We start from the raw sequence: 15,808 nt of genomic DNA, 5'->3' as shown, positions 1-15,808 counted from the left end.
CCCTTCCAACTCTGTTATTCTATTCTAATTTATTTAAAAATTGATGTGGTCGTGCTCCAGTGACCCTGGATGGCATTGCAAAGATTAAAACAAGACACTCTCCAATGCTTCTGTTTTACTCTTCGATGAATTCTGGATTCTTCTCTGTTTTGGAAACTGAACTGGATGATCTCAAAGGTTCCTTCCACAGGTTCCGTTTTGTGACTCGTGGCTGTGGATTCTTGCTTTGGGCGGGTGGCGGGGTTGGAATAGATGACCTCGAGGGTGCCCTTCACAGTTTACGTTCTATGATTCTCTGCATGTGTACAATGCAGGCAGTCCTTGGCTGGCTACCATTTGTTCAGCAAAAATGTAGAGAAGAGCGTTATTGATGTGCAACTAAGTCGTAAAAGAGATCCTCTTGATGCTCTTAAATTAGGGGTTGTATATTCAGATTATGTGAGATGGAAGAGGTTCGTATTTGATAAGGATCAAGTGAGCCAGAATGATTTCTGACTTTCTGCCATCCTACCCATGGATCACCCTCCTAGGAAGCTGGCCGGAAGCACTGGAAACGACAAACCTGATCTCAGCAGTTCAGTAGCGTCGAAGCGCCCACAACTTTGTTGAATGTGAGTCCTCCGGGAGTCAGATTTGGGGTGCGTTCTGTAAGTGAAGCCGGTTGGAAGCCCATTGATTCAGAAATGGTTGCTCTATGGCTCTCCGTTTTGCCTAATTGAAGGTTACAGACAGACACGCGAGTTTTGAGCAGCCGATAGACTCTGTTATTCTGCATCCAGAACACGAGTTCTTCACGGCGGGAGTCACCCAGCAAGAAAGAGGAAGCAGATGTAAGACGTGAGCGGAGTGTCTGATTCAGGACTGGAGGCAAATAATATCCCTCCAGCCCTCTTCATTCATTAGGAAGATTTATGATGCAGATCTGGTTGGACAACTTTCTCCAATGTGCAAAGAGGTTGTTACGGAAAAGGCAATCGAGTGGATAGATCTGTCCAGTATCCCTAGAGCTGGATTTGCGTTTGTAAACCACGTTGGTTGAACCAGTCCGAGGCTCTTGGGGCTGTTGCCATCTACCAAGATAAGGGATTTGGCAACTCGAAGGTTGGAGAGGAATCCTTCAAGGATCTCAGCATGTTTAGTCTGTGGAATAGATAATTACAGGGAGATGTACCACCCATTTTGAAACTTTAGAAGGGATGTCATAAGAGGCTGGAAAAAAACAGAGAGAGGGGGAGAGAGAGAGAGAGAGAGAGAGAGAGAGAGATGGAAAGAGAGATGGAGAGAGTAATGGAGTGACAGAGATGGAGAGAAAGAGATAGAAAGAGAGATGGAAAGAGAGAGATGGAGAGAGTAATGGAAAGAGAGAGATGGAGAGAGAAAGATGGAAAGGGAGAGAGATGAAGAGAGATAAGGAGTGAGAGAGATGGAGTTAGAGAGATGGAGAGAAAGAGAGATAGAAAGATAGAGAGATGGAAAGAGAAAGATGGAGAGAGAGATGGAAAGAGAGAGATGGAGAGAGAGAGAGATGGAGAGAGAAAGATGGAAAGAGTGAGAGATGGAAAGAGAAAGATGGAGAGAGGGATAGAAAGAGAATTGGAGTGAGAGAGAGGAGAGAGAGAGATGGAAAGAGATGGAGTGAGAGAGATGGAAAGAGAAAGATGGAGAGAGAAATGGAGTGAGAGAGATTGTTTACAATTTGATCTAAGATTCTAGTCCTGTTTGTGCAAAGAAAGAGGTTGTTATGGAAAAGGCAATTTATAGATCCCTCCAGTATCCCTCGAGTTGGGTTTATCTGTGTAAACCATATTGGTTGAATCAGTTCAAGGCTCTCGGGGCTGTTTAGCATCTACCAAGATAAAGAGATTTGGAAACTTGAAGGTTGGCGACGAGTCCTTCAAGGATCTCGTCTGTGGAATAGATAATTACAGGGAGATGCACCACCCTTTTTGAAACCTTAGAAGGGATGTCATAAAAGAGACTCAATTTGTTCTCTGTTGCTCCTGAGGGGAGGAACAGAACTGGTGAGTTCAAACTGCAAATGTTAAGTTCATAGTAGACATCAGAAGGAACTTGATGGGTGCTCTGAACCAGTGGAACAGGCTGCCACATGAAGTAAGGAGTTGGCCTTCAGGTCTCCCAACAAAGGCTGGATGGTCATTTGTGGTAGATACTCTAATGCAGGGGACCCCAATCCCCAGGCCATGACCCACCACTGGACTAGCTTCCCTCGCATGTGAAACTCCTCTTGCACGAATGGTGGCCATTTTGCGTGCATGAACGAAACTTCCCTTGCACGGGGGGAAGCCATCTTGTACTCATACACAAAACTTCCCTCATGTGAGTGGCGGCCATCTTGCGCTCTCACATGAAACTTCCCTCACGTGAGCGGCAGCCATCTTGTGCTCACGCATGAAACTTCCCTCACGTAAGCGGCAGCCATCTTGTGCTCACGCATGAAACTTCCCTCACGTAAGCGGCGAACATCTTGTGCTCACACATGAAACTTCCCTCGTGTGAGCAGCAGCACTTCCCTGAAACTTCCGTCGCACGAACCGTGGCCATCTTGCGCTCATGTACAAAACTTCTCTTGTATGAACAACGGCCATCTTGCGCTCCTGCACGAAGCTTCAATTGGAGCCATGCATGCTCTGGCACACCCCGCCTACCACTCACAAACAACTATTCCTTCCCCCCCACCTTCACACACTGCTGGGCTGCTAAGCCACAAAATTTGAGGACTGTTGCTGTAGTGGATTCTGGACTGGGTAGAGGGTTGAGCTAGATGACCTCTAAGGTTGCTTCCAACCTTCTCTTGAGTCATGTTCAGACCTCTACACTGAGCCAAAGCCGAAATGCATCATGTTAAATTCTGCGGAATTTGAGATGGGAATAGCCAATTCATGTAGATACTGTTAAGTTGGGAGGAGCCAATGGCTGTTGATGATCTTCTGGTTGATAGAAGCCCAGCCTTAAATACCACTTAAATTTCCAGTTGCAATCTATGTCTGTGAAAGTTTGACCATAAGAAAGGCTGAACGCTAAAGAATGGAGGCCTTTGAACTCTGGTGCTGGAGAAGACTCCTGCGAGTCCCTTGGACTGCAAGACAATCAAACCGGTCAGTCCTAGAGGAGATCCACCCTGACTACTCTTTAGAAGGCCAGATCTTGAAGAGGAAACTCAAAGACTTTGGCCACCTCATGAGAAGGAAGGACTCCCTGGAGAAGAGCCTCATGCTGGGAAAGATGGAGAGCAAAAGAAGAAGGGGACGGCAGAGAAGGAGGTGGCTGGATGGAGTCACCAAAGCAGTCAGTGTGAGCTTCAATGGACTCCAGAGGATGGTAGAGGACAGGATGGCCTGGAGGAACATTGTCCATGGGGTAGCGATGGGTTGGATACAACTTCGCAACTAACAACAACAAATACCACTTGCCCTATCCTTTGTTGTGAGCTTGGGGTTGCATTTGACTGCCACGGTATGACACAATAAGGACAAGATGGACCTTGGTCTGATCCAACCCTGTTCCTCCTCTTGTTCTTACATGACCCTGGCCTGGCCTTCATGGTTTGTTCTAATGTTTTATGGTCTTGAAATGGAATGTACAGGTCGGAAAGTTTGAACAGGTTCCTCAATGCCTCAACTGACCAGACTGCCTGCAGGGCATTTGCAACACATGGTCTGAGAGCCTTGGAGGAAGCCTTCAGAGGGGGGGGGGAGAGAACCTGACATTAGAAGCCCTTCTTTACCCTCCTGGGAGGAGGAGAGAGGAAAAAGTGAGATTTGAGACAGGCTGAGCACCAAAGAATTGATGCTTTTGAACGGTTGCAGGAATTGGGCATGGCTAGAGGGCTGTAATGGTATGTGCAAAAGACTTTGGGAGATGGAGCAAGGTGATACTGTTTAGGGAACAGTCAGATGAGAGAAGGCATGGCCCAGAGCTACATAAGGGGCAGAGAAAGAGACTCAGAAGAGACACCCTCCCCAGTTTCTTAGGCTGTTAAGCAGGTGGCAGTAATGGAAGGAGAGAAAGACCATGAAAGACAGGGAGGAGAGATGCTGCCTAGGGAATGGTCAGATAAGAGACAGCATAGCCAAGAGCTACAAAAGGGGCAGAGAAAGAGTCTCAGAAGGGACCCTCCCTAGTTTCTTAGGCTGTAAAGTAGGTGGTAGTAATGGAATGTGGGTAATACCGTGGAAGACGGGGAGAAGAGATGCTGCCTAGGGAATGGTCAGATAAGAGACCGCATAGCCCAGAGCTGCATAATGGGTGGAGGAAGAGACTCAGAAGGGACCCTCCCTAATTTCTTGGGCTGTAAAGGAGACGGCTTGTAATGGTGTGTGGGAAAAACCTTAGGAGAGGGGAGGGAAAATATGCTGCCTAGGGAATGATCAGATAAGTTTACTCCGTAGTTTCTCCAGCTGTAAAGGTGGCAGCAGGATTTTTTTTTAACTTTCAGATTTGTAAGGCACTCTCAATGTAGCTTTTACCATAAAGTTGAATAACCTCACCTGGTTTCCTGTCTGGTGTAGCTGGTAAGGCTGAAACTTATGAATCAGGGAGGGGTCCAAAGGAATAAACTGGAGGCTGTTTTCCCTTCAGTTAACTGGCTGAAATAAACACACACACACACACAAAAACACCTAGTAGTTGGCAGGGCCATCAGCATTCTGAAGCCAAAGGGTCATTTTGTGGGGGGGGCATTCTGCTGGGCTCGGGGGCGTTGCGTTTTGTGTTGTTGGTTGCTGACTTCACCCAAAGCACACAATGCCTTCCTGTGCATATCTACTACGGATGCTGCCAGTGTGTGTGTGTGTGTGTGTGTGTGTGTGTGTGTGTGTGTGTTTGTTTGCAAGCAAAGCCAGAGACGGCAGAGTTATTAATAATATCATGATATAATAGAATGAGATACTCAGCCATGTTATATTTTTAACACAAAGCTTGGTGGGGGTTTTAAATATAGGTAGTCCTTGACTTACAACCACAATTGAGCCTGACATTTCTCTGGCTGAGTGCGACAGGTACTGAGTGGGGTTTGACTCATTTTACAACCCTTCTTGCCATAATTGTTAAGTGAATCACCGCAACTGTTAACTTAGCAGGACGGTTGTTAAGCGAACCTGGCCTCCCCATTGATTTTGCTGGTCGGAAGGTCGCAAAAGGAGATCACGGGACTAGGGAAGTGACTGTTTTCAGTGCCATTGTGACTTTGGATGGTCACTAAGTGAACAGTCGTAAGTCAAGGACCATCTGTGTGGTGTGGTGCGTTATGTGATGGGGACGTAATTAGCAAAAGGATTGTTCTGACCAAGGTTTCCTGAGAGCATGAAGCCAACTCCTTGTCCAGACAAAACCCCCTTTTATTAATTGACTGTGAATTCTGCTTATTCATATTCAGCAAAGTCTTTCAATGGACGATTTACAGTCACAGACCTTATCTGGCTTGGAGAGCTGACAGGCAGATGTCTGCAGAACTTGGCAAGGAGTCTCAGAGAGTCACGAACCAATTAAGCGAATGAATGGTCTCCTGCAAACTCCACTCCTCTTTCTCCCCTCTTTTATTCCTTTTGGGCGGGGCCATTCATCGTCCACCTGTGGCCTTACTCCCAAGTCGACCCCTGTTCTTTAGCTCTTCCCTTTGTCTGGCAACTCTGTGCATGCACACACTGGGAACAGGCTTCAGCTGTTCTTCTGCCTCACTGATCTCCAACTCTGAAGGCAGCTGATAACTGTCAGACAGCCCTGGCCCCCTCTCTGCCTCCGACACAGAGCCCTCATTAGAGCCTTCCCCAGACTCCAGGACTGGCCCATCTTCCTCCCCAACCTTCTCACTGTCCAAATCTGCTGCCAGCTCTGCTGGCTGCTGGCAGGCCGCAACAAGGATTGTGGGGGGAAATTTAGGATGTGAAATTTAAGATGGGCCTTTTGCCTTTAAGGGGGAAAGATGCACGAAAACCCATGAATAGGGAGCCACTGTGGATTGGCCCCCATTTTTTTTCTTTAGAATGCTAATCGTGGAGCCAGATGTGATCTTAAGAGGTCATCTAGTCCACCACCCCTTGCTCAGGTTCCTTCGAACATCCAGAAATGGTGTAGCGTCCCCTGCTTGAGCAGGGGGTGGGGTGGGCTAGATGACCTACAAGGTCCCTTCCAACTTTGTTATTCTGTAGTCTATATCTCCTGAAAATCTGTCCCTCCAGCTTCTGTTTGCAAGTCCTCCAGTCAAGGAGCTCAGCTTCTTTTCCCAGCGAGCCCGGTTAACCTACCTTGCAGGCTCGTTGTTGGAAGTAGAGCAGGGTGGGACTCCCCCCCCCCCCCAAGTTGACATGCTTGAATGAGAAAAGCCAACTTAAAAAAAAAATATTTGGAGTCCCGTCGGTTATGAGTTTATCAGAATGTTTGGCAATGCATGTCGTGATTCTATCTTGCTGTTTCAACTTGTTTGGCAGCTGGCAAGTGCCGCCTGGTTAAAATGTTTTTAGGCATGCTTCGTTCTTTGTTTTGGTACAAAGGTGTGTTGGCATTTTATTCCCCCCCCTCTCCCCCGGTGGTTGGCTGGAGGCCAATGATTCATCGGCCAACCAAATGAAAACCAGGCCACTGAATTGCATAGAGAGAACATTTGAATCTCTCTTTTTATTTTTTTTCCCCAGCTTTAGCTGACCCAGAGGATAAAGTAGAGGGCTGGCTTTTTAGTTTAGTTTTATTTTTTTGGGTCCGTGTGGGATTAAATTCTGGGCTTTCTTTCCGCATTCAAGCCGACTCTGAACCAGATTATTGTGTAGCTTTCTCCTCCCTTTCATTAACTACCCAGTTTTAATTGGCAAAGAAAACTTAAATCCACCGGCTTTCTCAAATCCTCTCCTGGAAGGGCGGCTCGCAGGATTTGGGGTGACTTCAAAGCAGATGAGACCACACACAAGACCTCTGTAGAAAGAGTGCAGAGAAGAGCAACAAAGATGATTAGGGGACTGGAGACTAAAACATATGAAGAACGGTTACAGGAACTGGATATGTCTAGTTTAATGAAAAGAAGGACTAGGGGAGACAGGATAGTAGTGTTCCGATATCTCAGGGGCTGCCCCAAAGAAGAGGGAGTCAAACTATTCTCCGAAGCACCTGAGGGCAGAACAAGAAGCAACGGGTAGAAACTAATCAAGGAGAGAAGCAACTTAGAACTAAGGAGAAATTTCCTGACAGTTAGAACAATTAACCAGTGGAACAGCTTGCCTCCAGAAGTTGTGAATGCTCCAACACTGGAAGTTTGTAAGAAGATGTTGGATAACCATTTGTCTGAAGTGGTACAGGGTTTCCTGCCTATGCAGGGGGTTGGACTAGAAGACCTCCAAGGTCCCTTCCAACTTTGTTTATTCTATGTTAAGGTACATGCTTTTTTCTGCTCCATTGCAGGCCCCAGAAGTAATTATGTCTCAACATTACGATGCCAAAGCTGATCTGTGGAGCATTGGGACGATAATCTACCAGTGCCTGACGGGGAAAGCACCATTTCAGGTAAGAGGAAAAGTTCATTTCTGTCCATTTCTCCTCTGACTTTGGGAATCTCTTAAGTATGTTGTTGCTTGTCCCAAAAGTACTTTTTTTTTAAAGAGGCAACTGGACTTTCTGGTTTTTCTTTGAAGTCATTTCGCTTCTCATTCGAAGAAGCTTCTTCAGCTCTGACTGGATGGTGGGGAATGGAAGGATTTATACTCCTTCAGACAGCTGGTCATTTGCATCCTTTTGAAAGAGGGGTTGAGGCCCCTTGGAGATTTATCTTTATCCTCAGGGTCACTTCAATGGAATGGATTTCCAGAGGGGAAAAACTGCAGACTGCAAGAACCATTTGCACCATTCAGGTGACCCTGAGGACACAGGTAAACCTCCAAGTGGCCTCAATGACTCTCCAAAAGGATGCAAATGACCAGCTGCCTGCAAGGAATATAAATCCTTCCATTCCCCACCATCCTTTCAGAGCTGAAGAAGCTTCTTAAATGAGAAGCGAAATGTCTCCAGAGAAAAAACAGAAAGTCCAGTTGCTTCCTGAAAAAAGCACTTTGGAGACTCTCGTGGATAGGCTTAGGTCCCAAACCCTCATGGATATCGAGTCTTCTCTTGAGCTGCTTTTGGTGCTCTTTGAGTTTGGTTGCAACTTTGCAACCAAACCAACCATGACCTGGAGGACTGAGAATCTCCATAGACAGTTCCTGTTGCTTCTTAAGACAGTCACAGTTTCCACACTGTGTCAAAGTTTGGTTTCCAGTGGACACAGGCTCGATTTTGATCAGTGTTTTTCAAAGTCGGCAACCTTAAGATGGGTTGCCGACTTCAACGCCCAAAATTCCCTAGCCGTCAAGTATGGACTTCAGTTCCCAGAATTCCACAGACAGCATGCTTTAACTTTGTGTGTGTGTGTGTGTGTGTCTGTACATAAAAGCAGCAGAATAGGGATGAAAAGTAGGCCACCCGGCGATCCTTCCATTCTGCACCATTGGGGGGGGGGGAATTTTGGGGAAAGAAGGCTGATGTCTCCCAAGAGAGATAAAGGTAGAAGGCAAAATGAACGCCTTTGAATGGAGGACAGTTGAGCCCAAAATTTCCATTGCTAAGCAAGACAGTTGTTAAGTGAATTTTGCCCTATTTTATGACCTTTCTTGCCACAGTTGTTAAGGGAATCACTGCAGTTGTTAAGTTAGTAACCCATTTATCAAGTGAATCTGACTTCCCCTTTGAATTTGCTTGTCAGAAGGTTGCCAAAGTTAAACACATGACCACTGAATGTTGCAACCGTCATAAAGATGAACCAGTTGCCAAACATCTGGATTTTGATCAGATGACCATGGGGATGCTGCAGTGGTCGCAAGTGTGAAAAACGGCCGTAGGTCCCTTTTTTCACTGCTGTTGTAACTTAGAATGGTCACTAAATGAACTGTTGTAAGTAGAGGACAACTTGCATTGTCCTTTTGAAGCCTGGAGAAGAAGATAGTATCTCTGTGACCACCGAGGATTGAGCTATGAAGTTCTCTCTCTTTGTAGCAAAGGATTTGCTTCCTAAAATGTGAAATATTTAACTCTTCCTGGCTGGACTAGAAGACCTCCAAAGTCCCTTCCAGATTCTATTCTATTCTATTCCACTCCACTCTATTTCTATTCTTTTCCTTTATTAAATTCCATTCCAATTACTCTACTCTACTCTACTCTACTCTACTCTACTCTACTCTACTCTACTTTACTCTACTCTATTCTATCTACTCCATTCCACTCTATTTCTGTTTCTGTTCTTTTCCTTTATTAAATTCCATTCCAATATCTTATTTTATCTACTCTACTCTACTCTACTCTACTCTACTCTACTCTACTCTACTCTACTCTACTCTACTCGGTTGTTCTTTGTATGTTTGGTCCTAGGGAGAGGAAGAGAAAAAGTTTTGGGTAGGAGATTAAGCAAATATTCTTTTGTTATGAGTTTACATAGCTGGAGGGCCACTGGCTTGGTCCCCTCTGGAGATAGCTACAGGCGTTTGAAGTTGTTCCTGAATAAATAGCCCAAGGAATGACCCAACAAATATGTTTTTTGTGTAAACATTTTCAAGTGATTCTACATTGTTCAGCCCCAGAGACCTTTTAGCAACTGTATTGTGTTCAACGGGATGATTCTGATGATTCCTAGAACGCTGTGTTCCAATTTGTAGCACCAGATTCCTTGTGAATCTTCACTTCTTGCTTTGGGTATTGTGATCTGTTTCTGATGCCTGATGATTGCATGGGACAGTTGTTCTCCCTTGACCTCTTCTTGGTTGCAAAGTGTAACCCTGCTGAGGAAATTCCATGGATGACTTTGATGCCATCTTTGTGACCTTCTCATTTTGTCTTAGCCCATCTATGTGTTGGGGTTAAGTTGACCTTTTGGGACAACTAAAATGATATGAGTGGAGAAGGAAAAAAAACCTTAAATTGGACAGTTGATGTGTTTAATCTGGAGTGGAGAAGACTTCAGAACAGAATAACAGAGTTGGAAGGGACTTTGGAGGTCTTCTAGTCCAACCCCCTGCTCAGGTAGGAAACACTATACCATTTCAGGCAAATGGTTGTCCAATCCCTTTTTAAAAACTTCCAGTGTTGGAGCACCCACAACTTCTGGAGGGAAGCCTTTCCACTGGCTAATTATTCTCACTGTCAGGACATTTCTCCTTAGTTGTAGGTTGGTTCTCTCCTTGATTGGTTTCCATCCATTGCTTCTTTTATTGCCTTCAAGTGCTTTGAAGAACAGGTTGACCTCCCCTCTTGTTTATGGCAGCCCCTCAAATGTTGGAAGACTGCTATCATGTCCCGTATAGTCCTTCATTTCATTAAACTAGACCTACTGTCAGCATCCCTCCATTATATAATTAGGAAAGAAAGACCAAGAGATTCCATGTGTTGGAAATCAAAAGTACTTTTACTAATTACAAATGGTTAGCGAGCAGTTGCGAAGCGAAGTCTGTTTAATTAGGCGCGAAAGCAATTGATATATAGAATAGTCCATTCCCCACCCCTTGGGATCATAGCCTCAGGCCAATCATAAGTCCTTCAAGTGTCAGGTGCGAGATAACTTCAAAAGGCATCACGAAGATGGAATGTCGGGGCCGTTGGTCCAGGCGGGAAGCACCCACGCATGCGTAGTCCAACCATCCAGTAAATACTAGAACATTCCTCCAGCACATCGAATAACCCCTCCCAAATACCAAACCCTCCCTCCCCGTTTCATGACAGCTGAAGCAGTAGCAAAGCAGAAGCTGACACCTACCCAATTCCTGCAACCGTTCTTCATATGTTCCTCACTCAACTTCATTCAAACCCACTGGCTCCTGCAGGGCTTTCTTAAGACAATGAGGCAGAATTATTCACATTTCTTCCAGGTCAGGACAAGAAGCAAGGAATATAGGCTTCACTGAAGGTGTTTAAATAGGTTTGTGTGTGTGGCTTTTGAAGATGTTGTAGTGGACTTCTGGGCTGGGGTCATGCTAAATGATTTTCAATATCCCTCCCAATTCCATTCTTCAACTGTATGAAATCCTGTTTGACGGCTTAGCATATTGTGTGAATTCATCTTCCTGTAGTTTATTGCTTTCAACTTAAGTTGTTAAGGGCACCATTTGAGATCTCCTTTCTTCGATGGGGCTAAATTTGTACCTTGTCTGGTTGACGCTTGTCCCTTGTACATTCCAAAGCTGTGTGTGTGAAGGCCTCTTGAGTATCTGGAAAAGCACCAGGTTGACTTAGAATATTCTTATGGTTACTATTAGTAGAGGAGGAATTCATCATTAGAATAGCCTGTCTTGTTGATGTTTGGATTCCTTCTTGATCACAAAGTCCCCTTTGAATCTAGGGAGATTCTTGGGTTTTCATGGACATGTCCATCAAGTTTTCTCCAGAACAGTATAAAACAGTGGTCACCAACTGGTGATCCGCGAGAAAGTTTTGGTGGTCCACAGAAAAATCATTTGCATTTTTTATATTGCACTAAATCAGGGGTCCTCAGACTACGTCCACTGGGATGGATACGTGCAGTGAACGTTTGTGTTGCTGCAGAAAGTCTCCCCCTTTGGGGACTTTTTGTGCGGGTTTGAGGGGGGAGAAATTCCGACTTGGGGTCTGCTTCAACCTCCTGGTGGGGGGCTTTGGGCAAAGGCTGGAGGGAAGGGCCGCTGGTGGGGAAGAGCTAGAGGGCCTCGTTCCAGTGGGACTGCATCATGGCCTGGAACTGGCTGACCATATCAGCCTGCTGAGGCTCCAGGCACCGGTACCTGGCCTTGCACTCCTGCAGGTCTTCCCTATGCTTGGAAAGCTTATGCTCGTAGTCCTCAGTGAGGTGCTTATGCTGAGCCTTCTTGGTCAAATCCAATTTGAATTGAGCCAGCTGTTTTGCTAACTCTTTTGTGTGGTGGCTGCTTAGCTCCAGCAACTGCTTCATGTTGGGCCCCTAAGGAGCCCAAGCGGGCAGGTGAGGAGGGGAGGGGCAAGTAGAGGCTGTCGAGGCACCCCTCAATGTGAGTGCCATCAAGTTGGCCATGTCCACTCAGTCACATGACCACCTTGCCACGCCCACCCACCCAGTCATTAGGCAGATCATATTCGTGGTCCGCGGGATTTAAAATTATGAATTTAGTGGTCCCTGAGGTCCGAAAGGTTGGGGACCCCTGGTATAAAGTGATTTTTGTTGACTTTTGGGGGACTTTTGGGGGACAGTCCTGAGAGTCGATTCTGGGGTTCTCCTTTCCAAGAAAGGAATCCAGGTCAACCACCCTTAATCAACTCGGGTCCCACCTTCAACATTGTTATCTACACAACAGCTGAGAGCCAGAGGCCATGAGCTAACACCCTTATCTATTTTTTGTGGTGCAGAGAGAGCTGAATGCTGATGAGACGAGAGGATGAATAGAAAGCTATCAAAAGGCAGAGATGCCTGCCTTCCAGCGAGCTTAAAAAAAAAAAGTTAATAAAAGAGACCTTAAAATTCTGTCCTGGGAAAAAGGAAGGGAAAATTCAAAACAGTCAGATTTGCATAGGTTGCCCGAAGCCATTTCGTGTTATGCAAATGTCGCCTCCCCAGGAGGACTTTGAAAGAATGGGGTCCTTCCATCATTCCACAATAAATCGAACAAAAGTTTCCATAAAGTTGTAGAGAAGACAGACAAAGAGTATTGTTCTTCATGGACTCCTGTAGTTTTAAGGGATTTTATTTTAATACTTTTTTGTTTCATGGTATCGTGAGTTCCCCAGGGCACATGTCCTGCAACAGGTGGAAACAATGAATAAATACACTCCACAAAAGTCCATTTTTCCCCTGTTTTATTTATTTTATTTATATAACATATACAAATTCAATTTCCATCAAACAGTATGTGATCTGGGTACAGTTGTTTTTAAGCAGTCCTACTACAGGTATTGAAGTCTTCAGCAGTTCAAATCTCTAGCGCCACATAACTGAGAGGGCTCCTGTTACAGAGTTGGAAGGTACCTTGGAGGTCTTCTAGTCCAATCCCCTGCCTAGACAGTAAACCCTATACCGTTCCAGACAAACAACTATCCAACATCTTCTTAAAGACATGCAGTGTTGGGACATTCACAACTTCTGGAGGCAAGTTGTTCCACTGATTAATTGTTCTAACTGTCAGGAAATTTCTCCTTAGTTCTAAGTTGCTTCTCTCCTTGATTAGTTTCCACCCATTGCTTATTGTTCCTCTTCTTTGTGGCAGTCCCTGAGATATTGGAACACTGCTATCATGTCTCCCCTAGTCCTTCTTTTCATTGAGCTAGACATACCCAGTTCCTGCAACCGTTCTTCATATGTTTTAGCCTCCAGTCTCCTAATCCTCTTTGTTGCTCTTCTCTGCACTTTTTCTAGAGTCTCCACATCTTTTCTACATCGTGGCGACCAAAACTGGATGCCGTATTCCAAGTGTGGCCTTACCAAGGCCTTATAAAGTGGTATCAACACTTCACACGATCTTAATTCTATCCCTCTATTGATGCAGCCTATACCTGTGTTGGCTTTTGTTAGCTTTCTAGTTCTGGTTGCTTTTATAATGTAAAGATGTTGTAACCTCTTCTCTTTCCCTTTTCCCCCACGCATGGGATGGGCTCTGAAACCTTATCAAACCAGTAAAGAAAACCCTGGTTTATGAGCCGGTCTCCCTAAGCCCCAATCAGGCATGGCATCATAGCTTAAACCGAGCTGGAGAAAAAGATGCACGAGATTTGAGAATGTCAATTCTTATAAATAGAACTTCATGTTCGATACTCGGCAGCTGTTGACATTTTTCAGAGTGTTTTTCTGGTCTTTTATGCCATAAAATATGCTTATCGGAAATTCTGGATTCTTGGATGCCTGGCTCCTTGTTTCAAGTCTAACCTGTTGGAGAGGATCCCATGTTTAATCCTGTAAAAACATAACGAAGCAGAGAAGCAAACACTTCTCTGCCTTTTGTTTAAGCGACATGTTTCCTATGCTTTGCTATATTCTTATCTGCTGCTGGTTCAGCAACTCCTTTTTGGCCAACTTGAGTAGGTATTTTGGGTCTGGCAGGAAAGGGAAGATGTCCTCAGTGTCCCAGCTGCCTCTGCCCTACCTAGCTGCCCTCTTGGCTTTCTGGAAATTGAGTTCTTAGAAGTCTCCATCAGCTTGGCCAAAGGTTGCTCAGAAATCCTGGAAGCAACCAAGACATCCCAGCGAAGAAGGTTAAAAGAGGAATGAAAAGAGGGATAGTTCTGAGGTCCTCCTGAATTCATGTTTCAGAAGATCTTTTTAGATTTACTGTAGAAGACCCTCCAAAGTATAAGACGCACCTAGCTTTTGGGGAGGAAAAAAAGAGGAAAAAATCTGCCTCTGCCTCCCAGCAATTTGCCTCCTTGCAGCAAACAGAAAACAGTACAGACAATATACACTGTTCGTGGTGTTACATTTCAGACTGTACAGATGCTGTTAAAATTGATGTGGCTTTCTGGAAGTATGGATATTCTCTGCTATTTAAAGGAAGCTACAATAGCACTGGGCCTCTTCAGATCAAGCATTTATTTAAAAAGCTTCTTCATTTTGTTAAGTTGTCTAGAACAATAATAAAGCAGTCTTTAAAAAATAAGTAATAATTTGAACATTCTATAGGCATTTATAGTTATTGACTTACCTCCTTGCAGCAAACAGCAAACAGCCAGATTAGCACAAGAAAAAAAATCTGCCTCTGCCTCCCAGCAATTTGCCTCCTTGCAGCAAGCAGCGCTTTTCACTTTCAATTTCAGTTTCAGTGCGGGCCTCCCGATGATCAGCTGTTCAGGCTGCAGGATTGCCATGGCCTATTGCCACCTCCACAAGCCCCATTTTCCCCGTTTACTGCAAGGAGGTAAATTGCTGGGAGGCAGAGGCCAAAGGGTGGTAGGGGCCCGTGGATGGGCAGGGCTACATTCGGTGTATAAATTTTTATTTATTTATTTATTTATTTATTAGGCTTATATACCGCTTCATAGGGCTTTCAGCAAATTTTAGCAAATTGAGTCAGCAACTTTCCCCCACAGTCTGGGTCCTCATTTCACCCACCTCGGAAGGATGGAAGGCTGAGTCGACCTTGAGCCGGTGAGATTTGAACCGCTGAACTGCAGATCACAGTCAGCTGAAGTAGCCTGCAGTACTCCACCCTAACCACTGCGCCACTTCGGCTCTTATTATATTATATTATTATTATATGCACCCAAATTTTCATCCTCTTTTGAGGGGGGAGAAGTATGTCTTATTTAGTATTTAGTTTGTTAAACATGTAAAAAATAATAGGTATAAGTATAAACGTAGACATGAATGAGGCAAATGAGTATAGATAAATGGAGACGGTAGGACAAGGATAGAAGGCACGCTGGTGCACTTATGCACACCCCCTTTACTCACCTCTTAGGAATGGGCTGAGGTCCACGGTAGAGAGTTTGAGGTTGAAGCTGGGGTGGTGGTGTTGGGGCTGTAACAATGGACTCAGGTAGAGCATTCCAGGCGTCGACCACTCTGTTGCTGAAGTTGTATTTCCTGCAATCGAGTTTGGAGCGGTTTACCTTGAGTTTGTATCGATTGTTTGCCTGTGTGTTATTGCAGTTGAAGCTGAAGAAGTCGTTGACAGGTAGGACGTTGTAGCAGACAATTTTGTGTACTATGCTTAGGTCAGACCATAATCGGCGTAGTTCCAGGTTGTCCAAGGCCAACATTTCGAGCCTGGTGGCGTAAGTGATTCTGTTGTGAGCAGAGGAGTGGAGGACTTTTCTCGTGAAATACCTCTGAACACACTCAATCGTATTA

At 45.1% G+C, this 15,808-nt stretch overlaps 1 protein-coding gene across 1 annotated transcript in view; it reads left to right on the top strand.

Moving 5' to 3' along the window:
- Positions 1 to 15,808, top strand: part of ULK1 (unc-51 like autophagy activating kinase 1) — an 89,355-nt gene that overhangs the window by 26,322 nt on the left and 47,225 nt on the right. The window contains exon 10 of the mRNA XM_032229225.1: positions 7,408 to 7,509. Within this exon, the coding sequence (XP_032085116.1) occupies positions 7,408 to 7,509 (102 nt within the window). The remainder of the gene's footprint in view (positions 1 to 7,407; positions 7,510 to 15,808) is intronic.

The sequence above is a fragment of the Thamnophis elegans genome, chromosome 13 (assembly GCF_009769535.1).
Source record: "Thamnophis elegans isolate rThaEle1 chromosome 13, rThaEle1.pri, whole genome shotgun sequence".
Lineage (NCBI taxonomy): Eukaryota > Metazoa > Chordata > Lepidosauria > Squamata > Colubridae > Thamnophis > Thamnophis elegans.
This window is presented reverse-complemented; position numbering and strand designations above follow the sequence as displayed.